At 49.3% G+C, this 20,169-nt stretch overlaps 3 protein-coding genes across 3 annotated transcripts; all 3 read right to left on the reverse strand.

The window, feature by feature from the left end:
• Positions 1 to 298: 298 nt before the first annotated feature.
• Positions 299 to 2,128, reverse strand: LOC114864962 (uncharacterized; the record flags this gene model as incomplete). Its single annotated transcript, XM_029165975.3, has 2 exons — positions 299 to 1,616; positions 1,912 to 2,128. Coding segments are annotated over 2 exons (726 nt in total), but the record flags the coding sequence as incomplete, so codon positions are not given.
• A 5,754-nt stretch (positions 2,129 to 7,882) lies between these two features.
• LOC114864474 (BTB/POZ domain-containing protein KCTD12-like) lies at positions 7,883 to 10,965 on the reverse strand. Its single transcript, XM_029165338.2, has one exon. It carries the CDS (start codon positions 10,229 to 10,231, stop codon positions 9,374 to 9,376), a length of 858 nt encoding a protein of 285 aa, XP_029021171.1. The 5' UTR covers positions 10,232 to 10,965; the 3' UTR covers positions 7,883 to 9,373.
• Positions 10,966 to 13,895: 2,930 nt separating this feature from the next.
• On the reverse strand, positions 13,896 to 20,047 carry znf711 (zinc finger protein 711). The gene is made up of 8 exons (XM_029165436.3): positions 19,887 to 20,047; positions 18,753 to 18,834; positions 18,568 to 18,664; positions 17,517 to 18,377; positions 17,292 to 17,438; positions 16,975 to 17,151; positions 16,749 to 16,883; positions 13,896 to 16,646 (listed from the first exon to the last, which is right to left on the reverse strand). Exons 3-8 carry the CDS (start codon positions 18,644 to 18,646, stop codon positions 15,466 to 15,468), a joined length of 2,580 nt encoding a protein of 859 aa, XP_029021269.1. The 5' UTR covers positions 18,647 to 18,664; positions 18,753 to 18,834; positions 19,887 to 20,047; the 3' UTR covers positions 13,896 to 15,465.
• Positions 20,048 to 20,169: the final 122 nt, after the last annotated feature.

Consider the following 20,169-nt stretch of genomic DNA (forward strand, 5'->3'; position numbering starts at 1 on the left):
ATTATTTGTAGAGGAAAACACGAGGCTGGGAGAAACAAGATCAAAAGGGTTCAAGGAGCAGTGTGTGCACTATCTTGAGTTGTCGCATGTTTTGAAGTTCAGACTAAGGTAATTAGGAAAGAGTCGCTGAGGAAAGTAACTTGGAGGAGCTGGAGTTCTGGGCTGCGAAGCCGCGGACCAAAAAGTGAGCCATGTAATGTAATTAGAACGATGACGTGCGGCTGGTGGCGTCATTTTAACGTAATAAAACTATGTCTGTGTGGATAAACACTGCGATGATGAAAATGACTGCACCCGGTGACGGAAATGAGGATTTTAATTTTATTATAACTCAGCCTGAATAGTCCATAACAAGGAGGAGAGCACGGTACACACACACACACACACACAGACACACACACACACAGACACACACACACACACACACCTGGTAATTTATTGGTGAAGCTGGGTGAACACTTTACGCGGAGCAGAACAGAACAGAACAAATGGCACCGTGCACTGGTTCATGTAGTCATTACTGTCATTATTATTCCACACGCTGGCCGTCAGTAATTACCCACTTCGCTTCCCTACACACCGCATCTCTCTGTGGATTTTTCTTTTTTCCCTAGCTTGAAGATAATGTAATCACAAAACAAACCGAGGCGCGGAGCTTCGGCGGGAGGAGGAGGAGGAGGAGCGCCTTTGAAGTCACACGGTTAATATTGATGAGCCCAGATCGTTTTCTTGATTAGCACCAGAAATTTCCCTTCTGTCTTTTGTTTTTGCGTCAGCAAGGTCGCATGCCTCACATTTCACTCGCGATTTCCCCGTCGCTTGATCAGCGGAGTTGGTACAAAGAGCAGGACAGGAAATCTCCTTTTAACATCATTACACATATTAGGCCTGAATACAGAGAAATCGCTGTGTGTCATCAATGGATTTAGCAACTAGGAGGTAAATGAAGCATCCTGCTACGTGTGACAGACTACTTGACCGGGCCCCTGCACTACAACAATAACACAACCTGTCCTGTTGATGTTCAAACTACACGTCTCCACATCACACCGCGTCTCCTCCATTGTTATGAAGTTCTGTCAATCATTTCAGCCTCAGCGAAGCGCTCTACGCGTTGTATTTCTTGAGCAAATCGCTTTGCCAGTGCCTCTTGCGATCAGGAAACTCTCTGGGCAGGCGGATCTTTTTGAAGTCCTCGATGCATTTCTTCAGATCCTCCTCCAGCAGCTTCCTCTCCTCCTCCTCCTCGTCCTCGCCGGCCGGGGGGCCGCCGTTCTCCCTGGCGGTCGGCCGCGGCAGCGTCTTCACGCTGAGGGTGGTCGGGCGCGGGGGGCTCTCGGCCGGGGGGGGCGCCGGGGGAGGGGGGCCGGAGGAGGGCTTGGGCGGCGGCGGGGGAGGGAGGGGAGGGGCGGCGGGAGGCGGGGAGCCTGAAGGCGGCGGCTTGCGTCTGTCCAGCATGGAGCGGCTGCCGGGTTCTGGGAGGCTGTGGGTCCGGACGCTGCTGCCGGGCTCCGCTGGAGCTGAGTGTGCAGGAGCAGCAGCGGGCTCAGACGCCGTCGCCTCGGCGACAGCCGGGGGGTCGGAGGTCAGCGCGTTGGAGGGCGCCGATGGACCGCCTGCAACGGGAAGGAGTAACATTTCAGCAGATCACAGTTTGTTTAAAGCATATTGAGACTGCCTGCGTCTGAATTAAACTCTGTCTTATGGAAGTGAGACAGTAGCATGTCGCTGGCACTGAAACAACGCCCTCAGCTTTGAGCTCTGTTTATTTTCTCCACCGACACAAAAGCAAACACACACGCACACACACACACTGGCAGCGGCAGGAGAAAGGAGCTCAGCAGGAGAGAAAAGGAGGCGGCGGCGCGGGGAAGCGGAGGACTGCTCCACTTTAGCTCCGTCCCCTCGTACCTGCGTTTGCACGTACGCCGTCCTTGAAGCGATGCTGTGACTGATGGGACGGCGTGAAACCTCCTGACTGAAGCTCGACAAGCCATTCTTCACGGCATATTAATGTTTCATCGCAGCTCCGCGCGAGGACGGCTTCGCCGCCGTGTGACTTCTCAGAGTGGTTAGAAGCAGCAGATGTACATTCTGCACCTCGGGGTTTGAAAGCCCGGCTCCACTTTTAAACTGTCCCCCGCTCACTTCAGGAGCCCAGCGACGTGCTTTTATTTTCAGTTCAAACCATGATATGCTCTGAGTGGTCACGGAAAAATATATCTGCCAAATGCCGACATTTCCCAATGCTTCTTCCCCCTTTTGTTCTGTTCCTCACTAATCCCAGAGTTATGAATGTGCCTTTTGTGCTGTGGGGCGGACGGGGAAAACACAGCCAACTTTACTTGATGCGTTCCTCATGCTAATTCTCTGTACAATAAACATCTAAAAAAATAAAAGCTCCGGAGGGAATGGTGAATAGCTGCTGGCTGCAAATGCCCCGAGGATGCGATTTGATTTGGCTTCTTGTGTTTACTATATTTCAGTGTGGGCGCTGACATGTCAGGGAACACAAACAAAATGCTCCACGCGCAGAAAAAGAAGGGGAAAAAAACACTCGAGGCGTGGACATTTTCCGATTCATCTGCATGAGTTTGGAGACGAGCAGCAACGACAGCGCTGACATGCACTCTGCTCGCCCAATGAAGTCGCAGTCACACAGTATTAAGTCACGCTCGCAGCCTCGCACGCTGCATGGGAATAGCCTCTAAAAGCGACTGTCTCTCACAGGGTCGCCTGGATCCGCACGCGCGCACAGGCAGGTACAACCCCGGGAGAGCAGGAGAGCCGGTCGTCACGGTGAACCGGCTTACGCAACCGGAAAAGCTGCCGGTGTCCAACAGGGGTTGGCGCACAACGTGCGGCTTTCTATAAGCGCACGTACGCGCGGCGACGCGTGGCGCAACAATGCAGAAGCGCGCGTGCGCGCCCGAGCGTGGGCGCCGGCATTGAGACGGGAGATGGAGAGAGGGGGAAGACGTGGGACACGCTGGTTATCTCTTATTGGCGCATTTAAATGCTCTCATTATGAATGTGTGTTTGATGGGCTGGGTTCGGGGCTTAGCTGTGTCGGAGGAATAATCCACGGGGGGATGGGCTCCGTGCTACGCTCCACGCTCTAAGCCTCGTGGAGGAGAAGAGCACTCAACCCTGTTTCCTGGGCCACTTCTCCAGGGATATATGAAAAAAAAAACGCTAAAGCACTCGCTCAGTCGCTCCCGTCTGCTCGGTGCGATGCGGCGCTTCGATTGCAATCATCGCCGCTATTAGCAACTCGAACGCGTCACTGTTGCCAGAATTTAGCGCAGCTTTGTCACCAAATGGCCTCGGTGCGTTTGAGCTACTTTCACCTGAGCTATTATGAGTTACAGTGAAAATCAAGCTACAGTAAAGGAATGAAGCAGGGTCTTCTTTATTTGCTGCATTTGTTTTAGTACATTTTTGCAAATGTTGCAACTGGTGGTTCAAGTTCAAGACTTTGATTTAAAGCAGAGATCATTTAACGATGTTCATGATTGAAGCTCCATTTGCTTCTAGTTTCCATGTAACTCCTCATATTTGTTCATAAAACATAAAACATAACTAAATGTAGGGAACTGTTAATGGTTTTGGGACATATCTCCATAACCCAATTTAGAAAAACACCAACTGAAGGTATCACTGTGTGTGTTTAAATATGAAACCTGCTTGTGAATCGCGGGTCACTCCGGCTGCTTTTTAAAATTCACCGCGGCCGCCGACAGGTGTTGTGACCCGAAGATGTGGGGACTGGCAAACAAGAGGACAAACCGCGTCTCCATGGCAACGCCACAGCGACGTGGCAGCAGCCGCGGCTTCACAAATGCATAGTGATGCCTCTCGGGCTGAGAGGAGCCTCTTTTATGGAGCGCGTGAAGTCGGGCATATGGCCCCGTCCTCGACGGGAGCTCGCGCTAGATGGCGGCGGCAATTATAGCATGTTGTATATCTAATTACGTTAGATTCAGCTCAAACATCCAACATCTGCTTTGTGAAATGAGCTGTACACCATCTAATGACAGAGTGGGCCTCGCCACCTACAGCCTTTTCATTCATCGTCCTTCCTCCTCCAGCGCCGTCACAGCAGATACTGCACTTATGGGGGCGTAATCAGACGTGCTAATACGTTCTCCACCAACTTTACACGCCCGAGCCTGAGCGCCGTTGTCCGCAGCGGAATAGTGTGTGAAAAGTGTACTCGCACGTCTCGGCGCAATTACAAACCTGTCAATCTAAATAATGGAGAAGGAATGTGTGATGCAAACGGCGGGCGGGCGGGCGGGCGGGGAGCGGGAATAGGCAACGAGGGAGCAGGAGAGGATGGAGCGGGAGGCGTGAGCAGTCGTCAGTACTCAGGCAAATATCTTTTTTCCAGAGGTTTTGCAGAGTTGCATTAATTGAAGAACTGTCCCGCTGACTGAACTCCCACAGGCCCCCACCAACCTGCCCCCCCCCCCCCCCTCCCCTCCCCTCCCCGCCACCTGTTGCTCGGTCCCAGCCCAGGGTCCAACGCCGCAGCACCGAGGATAATACTGTTCAGATTACTGATAATTGAAGAGCAGATTAGGGCTCGAGTCCCCAGATGGCCAACGTGAATCCCGTCCTGAGTACTGACACATTTACCACTTGCAGCTTAAAGCAAGATCCATTAGATCAGGAGATATGGAAACTGCCCACAGTCATCAGATTGAATGTATTATGCATAGACAATGTGCATGGTCATACACGTCATGCATCATGCATCTCCTCCTGTGTCACTTGTGTTTTGAAGCCAACTCGCTGACATCTTTTCATCGTCAGCTGGTGCCGAGTTTCGTGAGAACGCTCCCAACTCTAAAGTCTAAACTGCTCCATCGCATCCTCGTTTGCTCTCTCTCTCCCCTCAGACGCCTCTCGCTCATTCTCTGCGCCGCACGCCGGCATCGCCGCCGCTCGAGTTTCCCTTTTTGGCTGCGGCTCCTTTTAATCCTACAACTTGCTCCGCGCTCTGTGACTCACCCTCTTTAACTCATTTCACGCACCCTCGTTCCCATCCTCCTCCGACTTTGTATTTCCAAACATCTTTCATCCGTCTGACTGTACGTTATTCTATCTGTGTCGAAGCTTAAGAGGGAGGAAAAAAGGCCGTACAGTCAAACGGAATAATAAGGAGACATCACGAAGACGGAGCTGAGAAAATGCTCCCATGTACGTCGCCCGTGACCTCGTCAGCTCTGTGTTCGGCCTCCAGATCACGTCCCACGTCAACTTCCTCCTCCGTCTCCCCCCTGGGGTGCCACTAACCCCCGACCTTGCGGTCCCGCTGGACTTCGGGGGGACAATCTGCTTTGTGACAGCTGCTCTCTGTGTGCGAAGATGACGAGCTGAGCGTGTGTGCGCCCACGTCGGAGGACGGTGGAGGTACACATCTGACTCAGTGCCTGTCGCTCTATAAATAGTTTGAGATAAAGATGCCTCCAGACAACGGCGCGCACACGCTGGAAGGCCTCAGGTTGCTGTTACTCATAAGCAGCTATGATGCTTTTCTATATTAGCATATGCTGCACTTTTCCCATTTTATATATCGCTGTCAAGACATGGTGAGCGAATAGCAAATAGCTCGCTTGCCTGCTAATGCGTCTGAACTGATCACAAGGAAGAGCGAAAAGGAGACCAATTAGCTGTAAAGCCCCAGCGCTCCGAGCCATTAGCCGACGCGGGAGGCTTGTTGCTTCTCCTAGCGACTCCCCTCCCGCCGTGCACGTGTGCACGTGCACGCTCGCCCGCTTTTAGAAAGGCCGACTGCCTGCTCAGCAGACCCGCGAGGCCGGCGGTGCGCGCGGTTCACCGCCCCCTTTGTGGGCCCCCGTACCAACCGGGCTCGTCCCGAAACAGAGGCTCGGACGCTCGGCGGAACCCGCTTGGCAGAAGCCGCGCGAAATCCGCTGGCACCCGAAAGCAGGCGAGCGGCAGCAGACGAGGCGCCGAAGACATAAACAAGCTTAGAGCCACAGATGGCTACAGTGAAATGCTGAGTATGGACACAAACAGCGTCATGCCTGCAAAGTCTGGGAGTACAGTCAGTCACACAATGTGGGGAAATGAGTCACGGCGTCACGTTAGCAGCATTTCTATTCATAAAACGAAGCGGGAGCGTTAGCTAGCGGTGGTGGAGGAGTCGGATAAGGAAGAAAATCCATCGCTTCCTGTTAAAAATCTCGGTTTGTTGATGATCCATTGAATCAACAACACAGTGATGCCGTAATAGATCTCTGTCAACCTGGAGTCACAGTCTGCGTTAGCGGCGTCAGAGCTAGCGGGCCGCCAAGGCACAGCGCGGCCTTCGCCAGCCGGCACCTCTCAGAATAACAGGGCACGTCACCATGGAGCTGCTCAGGAAGAGATAAAATGGGAACACCAAATCCTTCCCCGCTTAAATACTTTCCTGCTTCCACCAGGTTATCTGTCTCTCCCTCCGTTTCTACAAGCTTCGCTGCCCCATTTTCCAACCCCCCCCCCTCCTGTTTTTTTTTCCATCTGTTCCCGTTCTCCTCTGCTCTCTTGCTTTCTCTTTTCCAAAATAAACAGGGAGAAGCGCTGACCCAGCTGGCCGAGAGACAGGGGGATCATTCTGACAGACAAAAGCGGACCGGGCCAAGTCATGCTGCCAGAGAGTCGCCTACGGTGACAATAGCAGCACAAGAACAGGACACGGGTCAAATCAGGGCCGCGGGCGTTCAGGGACAGAACAGCCCTTTACTCTCAGGGGCATTTTGCAATTAATATTTAATTGTGCAAAGTAACTGGGAAATAAAATAAATATAATATGCATATAATATTATGCGGATAGGATTGTCTGATAGACTGACTGGACAGAGGCAGATTGAAGGCCAGAGTATCTTTATTGTACTGGCTCCTGCCCATCGTTGGGCTGTATGTCACAACGGAGCACTAACAGAGAGCTCCAGCTCCTTTCAACAGGCGGCCGACCCCTCAACGCTCCCCACGCGCTCCCTGTTGAATGTCGCCGCGCTCGCGCTAATTGCCGACCTTGACCTGCGATGCGGCAGCGACGGGGGCAGAAGAAAACCTGTTCGCTCGGGCCGCGAACACACTGCAGGTGCCGAATTGTCCTGGTTTCTGAGGATTTGTCACGCGTTCAAGGCCGCAGCTAAATCGTGTGTTTTCCAGGAAGGCAGCCACATGAATGTTTTATTATGCTCATCAGCTGAGCTTTAACTAGGCCAGGCTGAGATTATGTTTAGAGGTCTTATACTATGGTAATTAACATGATCATCTCAAGGTAGAAAACTCTATATGACTTGAAATCCATTACATAACGCGTGACATCCTTCACGGGAATATTATGCCCTTTTTTTGTCTGCGGGTGTTTCTACTGACAACAAACGGGAGACTAATGTTTTAAAAATCTCTGTCCTGCAAAGATTCTGAACACTGAGTCCCTCACAGCGTTGGGCTTTAAGTCCACTCTGTTTGCAGCGCGGTGTAATTAGGTCAATTATTGGCGACAAAACCAAGACTCTGTAATCTGCTTTAACTGAGCTTGTTATCTATGCATGTCCCGATTTCTATCCCGGCCCGGGCGTCTGGTCCGCCGTTAGATGCAGGTCCCGGCCGAGAGAACGGCGGAGGACGTGGAGAACAAAGCGGAGGAGCAGATGGTGCAAGGAGCAGTACGAACCGCCTGAGGGCGCGGCGACGTTTGTGTCCGAGGCCTGTTCCTGAAATGAGACGTGCCGGTGTGAGCATTAGAACCGGGCCTCAACCCTCGACCTGCGGTAGTGGGACCAGCGAGAGCACTTAGCGCCGGACGCCATTCAGAACTGAGATAACACTGTGTTATGAATGGATAACACAACCTGAATAGAAAGAAAGCTTTTTTTTTTTTTTATTTGACAAATCAATTTGCTTTCCGCCGAACACTCACTCCTGCAGCGACACACTGCAGCAATCCAACATATCGACTCGGGTGTCAGCACACAGAAACACAACGATGCCGTTTTCCAGACGTTTCAGAACACATTTATTGTCACTGTCAGACGTTCTGCCCAAACTAGAACCTGACACCTCAGCGCTGCGGTGACTCTGCTTCGTGTTCAGCCACTTTTTGTGATCTGGTTACAGTATTTCACGTGTTCCTGTCATTAGCTGTTGGGTTTTGGTGCCTTTGTGTGCGCCCGTGTGTGTGTGTGTTTTAGTCTGAGGTATATGGAACAGAACCCTCGCTCCGTTGTGACTCTGAACCCAGACCTGTTCAGCTTCAACCCGCCCTCACAATGCTGACACCCTGCTACAGTGGCTTTGGTTGGACCCAGCGTGTCCTCCTGGGCGCTCGCGTGTAATAAACGCCAGATATCATCAAAGATGCACAAACAGCCTCAACTAATACTGAACTGAGTATTAAGAATAACATAGTTACAGAATATTTCAAACATAACCCCCTACGCTGACTACGACATTTCCTTCATGACGTACAACATGTGCTTCGCCGGGTGAATTCTTCTACATATGCAGCTGAGCACGTGAATGTCAAAGAAGCACAATGAACGAGGAAGGAAGAAAATAAGATAGAGCAGTGGGCTGCGAGTGATGTAACACTACCCTCCCAGCGTGGGTGATTAAAATACTGAAGAGTCAATACACACACGTTATCTGGCCACCGTCTATGAGACTCGTTTGAGTTTTATGAAAGTACCGCGATGGTGCCATTTAGTAAAAACTGAAGGAAATTCATCTCTTCTGGTGCTGGACGCCGCTCATTTCCCCCAAGGTTCAGGTGACGTCCAATCGTTTGGTGACTTTCGTTGAGGGGAGCGGGCGGGAGTCCGATCTGCTCCGTACGCAGCGCTCCTTGAAGCCCTTTCCCTTTCGCCCTCATGACCGCTTCAGTAGTCATACAGGGCGCTTTTTAGACAAAATTAGCTCTTGGATACAGTTTTGTGCTTCACACAGGCAGATGCAACACATAGAGTACAAAAGGAGAAACAGTACATAGGAGGAATCAGTCTCTGCAGGAGGAGGCTGTGGGGTTTGCTACGAGTTGACGACTGGGGAACTACAGCGCGAATAGATGGAGCGGCGGCTCAAGCAAAGGCAAAAGCTGGACCTGGAGGATGGGGGGGGGGGGCGCGGTGGAGTCGGGGTGGAGGGAGGAGGTTCGACCCTCAGAGAGCAGCTGCTGGGCACTGTTCACAGCCTAAAAGCTGGAGGCTGCAGAGAGAGATGGAGGGGGGCACAACATCTACAGGACATCTACTGGTGCGGGAGCCGTCAGAATGGGGGGGGGGGGGCGCTTGGAGACAGGATGGGGGGGACCGGAGAGGAGGGGGGGGGGGGGTCGACAAAGCCGGTGGTCTCACTCACGGTAGAACACATATTCAGTGTAGCTGGTCCAGATCTTGTCGTCCGTCTGCTCGTGGGCGAAGGCGCAGGTCCCCGTGGAGTTGCAGGCCACCATGTGGAAGCCCGCGTCCGCCAGCTTGTCGAAGGCCTGCTCCAGGAAGGTGAACTTCAGGTAGTAGCGGGACGTGTAGCGCTCGGGCGGGCGGTCCGGGTCGCGGCTCTCGTTCAGCGTGTCGCCGAACACCTCCTTGGCCAGGGAGATCTTGCCGCACACCATGATGCGCGCCACCCGCCGGAACTTGGCGTCGGTGTGGCTGTCGCGGCCCAGCGTGTACGAGCCGCGGTAGCCGATGGTGATGAACCCGGAGCGCTTGCCGTCCGGCGCCGCCGCCGCTGCCGCCTGCCTGGCGCCGGGGCCGCAACCTGGGCTCAGCGAGCCCAGGTTGCGGGCCGAGTCGGCGCCGGGCGACGAGTCCTCCGGGTCGCTCTGGCACCCGTCGTCGCCCAGCGAGTTCTGCTTGCTGATCCTGGGCGCCAGCAGCCGGACCAGCTCCGGCAGGTTGAAGAACTCCGCCTCCCGCTGGAGGCGCCCGCGCTCCGGGAAGTGGTCGGGAAGAACCAGCTGCTGGTCCCGCATGTAGTCCAGGATGTACCGGAACAGGAAGCCGTCGCGGTCCACAAAGAAACGCCCCTTGGTGTCCCGGGCCAGTCCTTTGGCGGACTTTCGGCTGAACATTTCCCACAGCAGAGAGTCGGGCACACTAGTGAGGGTGGAGTAGCGGGTTATGTACACCTGGCCGCCAACATTGAGCTCTATGATCTCCGGGAAGGGAACTTCCTCCCCGGATATGCCACTGTCTGGTAAAGCCATAGCTTTTAAAAGTCCTGGGTTGTAGAGAAAGTCCAAATAGAAGGTCTTGACAAAATAAAAGCTTTCGCAGTGGTTGTTGAGGCCTGTTGCCTGGCACGAGTGGAACTGCAGCGGGGCTCCTGCTGTAACGAGCGGCTAAACTGCGGCGCGCGCGACTGCTACGCGCGCGTGCAAAAAAAACCAAAAAAAAACAGAAGAAGCTGTCTGCCAATGTTACGTCAAAGCCTGCGCGAGCGAGTGCGCCCGTCTATTCTAACTACAAACTTACTGAAACACGGCTCAGAGCATCTCAGGCGGCGCTGAATCTACCCGCTGCGTCCATGTCCTCTGCGCGCGAACAGACGCGGCGTCCCGAGCGCGTGCACCCGCTTCTCACGGCAGCTCCCTGCGCTGGAAGTGAACGAGCCGCACAAATGTCCATAACGACTTTTTTCTTGCCCTAATTCTGCTCGCTCGTCCTGACGCAGCGGGGATCAGGTGGCCCAACTTCAATTAAGCGATCCATAGTTGTTCAGCCCTAAAGGTTCCCAGCGGAAGAGCCACGAGACGAAGCAGATGTTCCAGATGTGGTGGGAGACAATGAAGGTGTACAAAAAGATCTCTGCTTTCCATCACGTGCGCTTCGGGTCGAGGCGAGGAGGATGAGCCGCTCCGTCCCTGTCCTCCGTCCCCCGTGTCAGACGGTAACTGTGCGCCGCGTAACGGAGGATACGGTGTTATTCGTCGGTGATGGCCACGCCCACGCGCGCTGACGCGTCTCTGTGCCGCGAGCCAGGTCAAAATAACCTGCGCTGGGAGCGGAGTCGGTAAGTTTGTTACTGTGTAATCAATAAAAACCGGCAAACAGAGTCCGACAGATTTACTATTGGGTTGTATGTCGTTAAATAAACACTTTAGGACTCCGATTAATTTCCTGTAGGCGTCGTAATTCACACAGCCATAAACAATCCGGCACCAACTGATAGAGGTAGCCAAATTAATTTAGTCATTTTTTTATTATAGATATAAGAAAAACCCTTATTTACTGGAGTCTAATTAAAATCCAGCGACTGACTTGGAAATGAGTGCGCATATCATTTTGACGCTTGTTTTTGGGAGCACTCAGTGCCTCCTACAGGGATGTGATCACAGTGCCACCTAGTGAATATTCGTCTGCTCCTACTGAGCATCACCGACCTGTGGTTCTGGTCAACATCAATCATTCTGTGACAGCTGATTTGGTTTGGAATCATGACGTTGTGTGTAACATGGAAACTTGAAGCACTAATGTGTAGTGTTTAAACCCATAGATTCAGTCCTCCTGAGCTCCCAGCATCATCATGACACGGACACTGGGCTCAGTTACCGTGGCGATACATTTGTTATTGTGGGATCTAACCCATTACACATATTGATTTAGAAGCTCGGCCGTGAATGGGGGCAGCAAATGGGTTTTCTGTCAGACACCCCATAAACTCTGCTACCTGCGCGTGGTGAAGTCCAGCGGCGCAGGCTTTGTGAAAACTCTGCAGCGCAAAACACACTTCCAGGGGCCTGTGTGAGCGAGCGCAGCCTTCTCACAGGCTGCGTTTAGTTTTGTGTCCCTCGTCTCAGTCATTCGTCGCCCGCCACACAGTCCTTTATCCCATTAATCAGCAGGCCAATTTTCCCAGTCTCCGAGCAATCTGGTGCTGATTTCCCCCCGGGCCCCGCAGTCTCCAGCTAGCGCGCCGCACTATGGAGCCTTGTCACCGACAATGTGGAGCGGAGCGCTCTGGTTATGTGGGTAACCACAGGTTCTGGGGGTAATGTGGCCGCGAGATGAGTCGATGGCGCAGTCCCAGTAAGAGCAATGTGCCGTCGCACACCGGATTCAGTAAATGATAGGTCCAAAATAATGTGCTCCAGTGCAGAACCACAGAGCCAGTCCACAGGTTCAACGTAAATAAATGACTGTAACTTCATGAATCTTGTCACTCTCCAGCTCACATCAGCATTTGAGTCCAGACTTTCACTTCCAGTTTCGTCATTCTAATCACATCCTCACATCCACACCACAGCCCATTGATCCTCAAAAATATGGACTAAATGACTACATCAAATAAATTAGATTGACCTTCTGCAACAGCTGGATTATCTGCGTACGTCTGTCAATTCTCATCACAGTGATGGCCAGAGGCTGTCAGGTGTAGTGTGCGTGCGCGTGTGTGTGAGCGTGCGTGTGTGCGGTTGATGCACCACTGATTCATAATCAGCAAAAAGGGCTGCAACCCACGGGAGAACGATAGCGTTTCAGCAAAAATGTAGTTACCGCTGCTGCTGTTGCTAAATATGCATTTATTCAGAAAAGCAGACAGAGACTCATTTCTTGGATAATGCAACGAGAAAAGACGAGTTACTTGGGGGTGATGGTGGTGGTGGTGGTGGGGGGGTGTAATGGATATTTCTGCATATTGATCTCAGTGTCCTCAGCGGTTTCTGCACGAAAGCTGCACCAGGAAGTGATTTATGAGAGATTCCACAGGAACAACAAGAATTAACAGGCTCTTGCATCTGTTTCCTTACGTGTTTCCTTACGCAAATCCATCCGCACTGTCTCATTTCCCTCAGCATGAGTCATCGCTCATCTTTCATGACAGGGGACAAGACTGAGCGACATGTGTGCGATCTGGTCATAAGTGACAGAAAGTGACTGGAATTTAAGCAGTCATATCATTTCTTTAGCCTTTGTTGTTTGGAATTTTAAATTTCAGCGCAATAGTTACAGCAGGTGTGAGATGTGTACAAATGTCTCGGCTGGAGTTTTTTTTATTTCCAGCCTGAAAGATTATGGCAAAGTTGAAAGTTTTTTTTCTTTTCTCCCAACTAGTGTTTCAACTTTTTTGCAAAGCCTCTGGTTCGCTTTGAAGCAGTTGAAAGACATTCGTGCGCCTACAGTACGCATTCGGCCCAAGTGTTGAGGAAGTTCTCTTGATGCTGTGGGATTGCATCGCAGCATTGAGAGTAGGAACCCTGACTAATAAAGCAGCGTGCCCATAAAGTGCTGCACTCAAAGTGGAAAACTTTGGAAGGCTTTAGTGTGTCTGGATTTTAAGATTCTTGTATCGGTTTCAGTCAGTGCGAGCTCAAGTGGAAGGCAACGCTTTCTGCAGGAATAACGCCGCGGCTCAGCCGTCTCACATATTAAATCCTACAGCTACGTGAAGATGTGTGAGGATGAGCGAGTGATCCAGTCAAACTTTGAATTCCTTTTGAACTGAGCTAGGAATGGCTTTCTGAGTACTGGATCTTACCAATATGTTTCATCACTGGTTGACTACAGTTGAACAATGGCAACAAATGCTGAAGCTGTGCTTCAAAGGTCCCTGTGACTGTGGCACTGACAAATTAAACAGATGGGGATTATTTGTGATTTAAGTTTTATGTAAGATGGCAGCGAGTGAAGACAGCTTCATTTCTGGTGCAGTCAAAACTATAATCCTGCTTTAACAGCCTCCTTCTGTCAGGTTCACCTGTGAATCTACTACTAGGGGATGAAAAGCACAGAGCTCATCAGTGATCACTTTGTCCATAGTTATGACATCAGATTTGCCCTAGTCCAGTCTCATCCATGTGCACACAATTAGTTAGTAATAAAATGGGTGATATTTTTTTTAGTGCACAGATGGTAAAAAGGACAAAAACATAAAAAGATAATTGTTTATTTTGGTTCTTCCCCACCAGTAGTTTATCCACAATCTGACTGAAAGAAAATATAGACTAAGTTACACGAAATGCAGGGATTTTAATATATACCACAATTAACTTCATGAAGACAGTATATGTGCATACTTTAAAGACTAATGCCAATATGATGACCACCGACTTTAGGGAGAACAACCCCGTGCTTGGGATTGGGTTGGGTTATTTAGGATTGCAGGACTAAGGTTTGGGAAAGTTGTTAGTGAGCACAAAACCTGATCACTTATCCATAGAACAAAACAATAAATGGATTCACCCACCACTTTGAATGACAGTTCAGTTTTGATGCAGCCATGGATGGTGCCCACTTGTTAAAGATAACACTCAAAACAATCTTCAACTTTACTCATTCACAAAGTTATTTATACCTAGCGCGTGTGTAACACATACACACACCCATACATGTAATTATTTAAAATACAAAAAAAGAGAACATATTAAAGTGCTTTCTACTGACTCAAACACACAATCTCTGAGAGAATGGTATTGATACAGCATGTTTGAGAGTTAAAAATCACTTCTTTTTTTTGATTAGCTGTGTTCATGAGTGCTTAAGGGATGAAGACCAACAGATGTAAGGCATGATTGCAATCAAATAGTCAGCTGAGAGAACATTTGTGTCATTGATAACATAACACGTGCGCAACTACAGTGGCCGTCAAATTATCAAATGTGAAGTCAACCACCCGTCACAGTCATAGTAATAAACCACTGTTACTGCACCAATGTAGCAAATATTATAGCTGTGTCACAAAGGTGTAGTTAGACTAAAGGGATCTCCTTTCATATCAGTTACACCTGTCTCTTCTGCACTGAACACTGCTAATCAGACCTGAACATTTCTGATTCAACTTTTAACATCTTTAAAAGCGTGTAAGCTGCTATGTACGAACTGCATGTGTTCTGTCTGGGGAGGAAAATCCAAAATGATGGAACTTTAAAGGTTTGGTTTAATGAATTATTTCTTTGACGGTGCATAATGTGTATCAATGCCACTTGAAGCCATTTATGAATGACCCTAACCCTTCATGTTCAGATGACACTAAAAACAAATGTCAGGGTAAAGCTGGAGGAAAACAGATGCAAGTTGGTACGACTCTAAACATCTGGAAAACGGACTTGACGTTCACAAAGCACTGCTTTCTGTTTTACAGGACACAGTCATCATCTTACAGCATTTCAGCTGAGTGGGTATAAAAATATAGACATTTGAAACCCTGAATATATGTTCATATGTGATTTTCTGCAACAAAAAAAAAACAATTTACAGCTGTCCCACTCAGTCTACACGCTGTCCTTTTTAGATTTAACCCCCATCTAAAATGTGTTCTCTTGTTATTCCTGGGGGAGGAGGTTTACACCCATTACAACACAGAACACAAAATGGCAATTATAATTTTGCCTTTATCAACAGCCTACATCCATCAATTTGTTGTTAATACACTAAAATTACCTCTGGGTGCGTGACACAGATTTACTCGGGAGAGAGGAGTGTGTTGGGGTGTGCAGTAACACTACATCAACATGTCTTTGTGATGCCTGGCTATGTGCTGGCTCTTCTCCGATGGCCGTCTAAAGCCCTTGGTGCAGTAGTCGCAGCGATGTGGATAGTCCTTGGTGTGAATGGAGATCACATGACGTTTGAAACCAGAAGCGTCCGTACTGTTATACTCACAATACTGGCACTGATAGACTTTTCTACCGCTGTGCGTCTTCATGTGCTTCTTCAGCTCAGCAGGCTGCCGGAAACCTCGCCGGCATCGCTTGCACTTGAAGGGGAGGTCCTTCGTGTGTAATGATAGGATATGGCGACTCAGAGTGAAGGTATCGGGAGCATTGAAGTTACAATGTCGACACTGATGCAACTTGTTGCCCTTGTGCGTCTCTGCGTGTTTCTTCAACTCTGAGGGCCTGTGAAAGCCTTTCTCACACACGTCACACTGATGAGGAAAGTCCTTAGTATGAACCGAAATAATGTGCCGTTTCAGGTCACTGGAGTTGGTGCTCTTGTGCTCACAGTGTGGGCACTGATGGGTTTTGTGGCCTTGCACCATTTCTATATGACGTTGGAGTTCCCGTGCATCGGCATAGGCTTGGGGACAGTGGCTGCACTTGAAAGGCAGATCGGCTCCATGCTTGCTCTTGATATGAGTCTTAAGGTTCGACTGATCTGCACAACGGAATTCGCAGTGCGGGCAGTTGTAGGGCTTCTCACCTGTGTGGGTTCGCATATGTTTCTTCAGCTCTGACGGGTGGCGGAAGCCTTTGGCACACTCCACACATACATGTGCAAAGTTCTTACTGTGCACAGCCAGTAGGTGACGGTTGAGCAGGCCCTGTTCAGCTGTCTCATAGTCGCAGTACTTGCAGTGATGCAGTTTGGGTTCCCGGTCCTTGACAATTAACTTGTCTGAGCCCAGAGGGCTGGACTCATGGTATCGCCTTGTGTACTCCGTATATTCAGGAGAGCGCTCACTGTTGTGGCTAAGCAGCTTGTGACTCTCCAAATGGTTGTGGAAACTAATTTTCTTGTTAGTGGTAAAGTCACAGTCTGTACACTGGTACTTCTTCTTCAGCAGATGATCAGGATGATTCTTCATGTGGCATTTGAGGAAGCCTCTGGAGCGAAACTTCTTTCCACAGATGTGACAGGGGTAGACTGTCAAAGGCATGCCATCTGGTCCAATAATAACAGCTGGGAGAAATAGTGTGCAATTAAAAAATGATGAACTATTACAATATTTGTCTAAATTATGACATCATTTGATGGCCCAGGAGTGTCACATGCTGATCATACCAGTCTGACACTGTCGTGTCTCTCCTTTCTTCTTTTTCTTGGGTTTGGGTTTTAGAGCCCGGTTGGCACCAACCCCCTCTCGGATTTGCAGAAATGGTGTAGCTGTTCCATTTTTCACCTGATCAATGGTATTACCTGCACCAATGACAGAGACATTCAAATGGAAATAACATTATTTATCTGACAACTTCCACAAAAAAAATATTGATTCAAAAAATAGACATACCGATGTCATCGTCGTCATCATCATCACTCTCATCGTCATCATCATCTTCTTCTTTAGCATGGTTCTTAACCATGTAGACCATCTTGTCACGACCAACTCCCAGTCTGCCTGATGACGCAGCTTCCAGATCAGGATGGCCATTCTGGTAATCGTCCTCTGTTATTACCTCTGTTCCACCTAAAAAATGAAGAAAAATGACAAAAACTAAATTTACAAAAACTACATTTAGGACAGGAATTAAGATCACAATGTTAATGTTCTAGGTGAAGGTACAATGTGTGGAGAATGAGAAATTAATCAATTGATAAGCCACTTACCTAAATCATCATCTGCTTCTGCCTTAAAGATGTACACTTTGATGACCTCAGAGCCATCCTCTTCTTTGCATTCTTTGTCTTCCATTACCTCGGTGCTGATCTCAAGAGGAGTGTCTCCAATGTCTAACTTCTCTCCCACGTCCTCCACTATAAGAACACAAATATAACAGGTTACGCAAGACAGCAATAACATACACTACATTACATAAAAAACATTTATCTTACAGGAAATCATGAGGTAATCCTCAGAGCTGCTCCTTCCATCATCATCCTCATCAGTCTGCAGGGGACCAGCCTCAGTTGGCATCTGTTCGTGGATAATTGTCTCAGAGTTTTCCTCTGTCACCATCAAACCTTCTGACACAAGCTGGTGATCCAGGGTGTTGTCCTGGTGCTCAGAGAGCAGTTCTGCCACGAACACCTGGTCTGGTATGTCATCGTGGTGGTGATTTGGGTCCTGGATGAGGTCTGACGTTAGGACATGGTGATGATGCGAGTCTAGTGCTTCTTCTATTGCAACCTCTGTCCCCAGGATGTTTTCAGGCATGATTACACTGTGTTCTGAGGACACCATATGTTCACTACTGATTTCATGGGCCTCTACTCCTTGAGCCTGAAGACTTTCCACATCTACCTCCAAACCTTCGACAACCTCAGCTTCTAAACCTTCTACTTCCACCTCTTCCTCAAGGCCCTCAACAACATGAGCTTCCAGGTCCTCAACGTCTACCTCAGTTTCCAAGCTTTCAACCACTTGGGCCTCCAGACCCTCCACTTCCACTTCACCCTCCAAGCCTTCTACAACCTGAGCCTCCAGCTCTACCACCTGTGTCTGAAGCCCGTCAACTACTTCTGCCTCCAAGCCATCTACATCTGCATGCAAGCTTTCTACCACTTCAGTCTCCAGGCCTTCGACCACCTCTGTCTCCAGGCCATGAACCACTTGAGTCTCCAAGCCTTCTACTTCAAGTCCATGTTCCAAGAGGATGCCCTCGTCGGTCATCACGTCAGAGAGAAGCATGCCCTCAGGAACCGACACCACAATGTGCTCCCCATCAATGTGAGCCAGACCCCCCATGGTTGTAACTGTGGACATAAAAACACAGAGGGAATCATGACAAAGAACTTTGATTATAAAAAGAGGAGAGAAGATTAAGATGTCTATCTTTCTATCTGTGGTGTTTACATTTGTGGAAGATACTGGAATTGTTTTTGTAGTACATGACATCAATTATGGGCTGTTTACAACATAATCAATATCACATCAACCGCTTACCAAAATCTTGCATGATCATAGCGTGGGGCATCTTTAGCTCCTGAGCGTGGAGCTCCAACACCCCTCCTCCTTGATCCATGTCTTTACTCAGAAAAAACTGAAAATTACAGTGTACACTGTTTTTAGCTGTTCATGTTTGTGAAGTCAAAAGTGAATGCAACAATTGGCCTTCATTCAAAACATACCTTTACATTTGATGGGAAAACCTTTAGATTAAAACCGAGAGAGTATCTGATGGGCTTTCTTCCATCAAACTAATCAATCCCCCTGATAGTGAAACAAAACAAACAATTGGTCTTCATAAAAATCAATTAAAAACAGAAAACACTAACACAGAAATACATCAATAATTATAGTCAAGTCATGAAATGTTTTATACAAAGAAAACAAACAGAATAGAAAAATAAACTTTTTACATAGTTTCTGGTTTCAAGTACCAACATTGGATACATCTACTGCCACTGACGAGTATAGATGTTGTGTTGTTACGCGCTGGCTCCATCCATCGCCTATTTACAGTACTGCAAGCAGCTACAACCTGAAGGCGCAACATACAGCTATGAACCTGAAGTCTAAATACAAAGATCTCCGGTTTAGCACAATGCGGGACGGGCTCGCAGGAGCACGCACAGCATATGGAAAAATGAGTCCTGCGTGTTTTTGTAATAAGATGTAACATTGTCATCACACGACAGTTCAACTAAACCAAATGTCAAGTCTGCAACGCTCCGTACTGACGTTACGGGTGCTTGGTTTCCATGAATATCTAATTTAGGTGTAACGTTACCATTATAGTGTTGCCACATTATGGCTTTAAAACAGTTTCCTACACTTGACTTTTCACACAAAACTACACATGCTCCGACTTTATGGCTGCCAATGAAAGTACCGCAGACGTTATGCAATGCATACTAGGGCGGCTACCGCCCTCCACCCACCGAAGCTAACTAGCAAACAAGCTAGAGCCGTCCCTCCGAGCGCCATTTTGTTTTAGCATAAAGGCTAATTTGAGGGACGCAATAACCGACGTTATTTCACCACAGAAGCGCAAATTACACACACAGTCAGTATATCAATAAGGCCACCGAAACGAGCAAGAGACCAAGCGCGCTCTGGCGTCGTCTTTCTCCGCATCGCTTAAATATTCGCGACGACCGCCGCTCGACTCAGCTAGCTAGCGTGCTAAGCTAGGTGGCGCAGCTTGTGCCGCATTATCTTCCATGTTGTTTGTTGAAAAGGCTCAAAGAGGCCCACTATGGCCGACTGGGCCCTCGCGTCTGATTCCACATGCCCCTCTGAACAATTCCAAATACTGTTACCTGATAACGCCGTCGCCTGTGTCTATCCGTGTTTGTCCCCCTCCTCTGTTTTGTCTGTTATTGTTTTGGTTTATTTTTGACGGTAAGCTAAGTGCGGCCTGCAGTTTTGGATCCCCGGGCACTCTTTGCTAGGCCTCGGCCAATCAGCTTGCTTCCTGACAAGCAGAGGGAGGGCGGGGGGGCAGACAATGCGTGGCCTCGTTTACCGCTGATCCCTTACTATTTGCGTCATGCATAAGAGAGCAGAGTTACATTAACACGCCGGTTCGCTTCACTGGGGCAT

This window comes from Betta splendens, chromosome 10 (genome assembly GCF_900634795.4).
Source record: "Betta splendens chromosome 10, fBetSpl5.4, whole genome shotgun sequence".
Taxonomy (NCBI): Eukaryota; Metazoa; Chordata; class Actinopteri; order Anabantiformes; family Osphronemidae; genus Betta; species Betta splendens.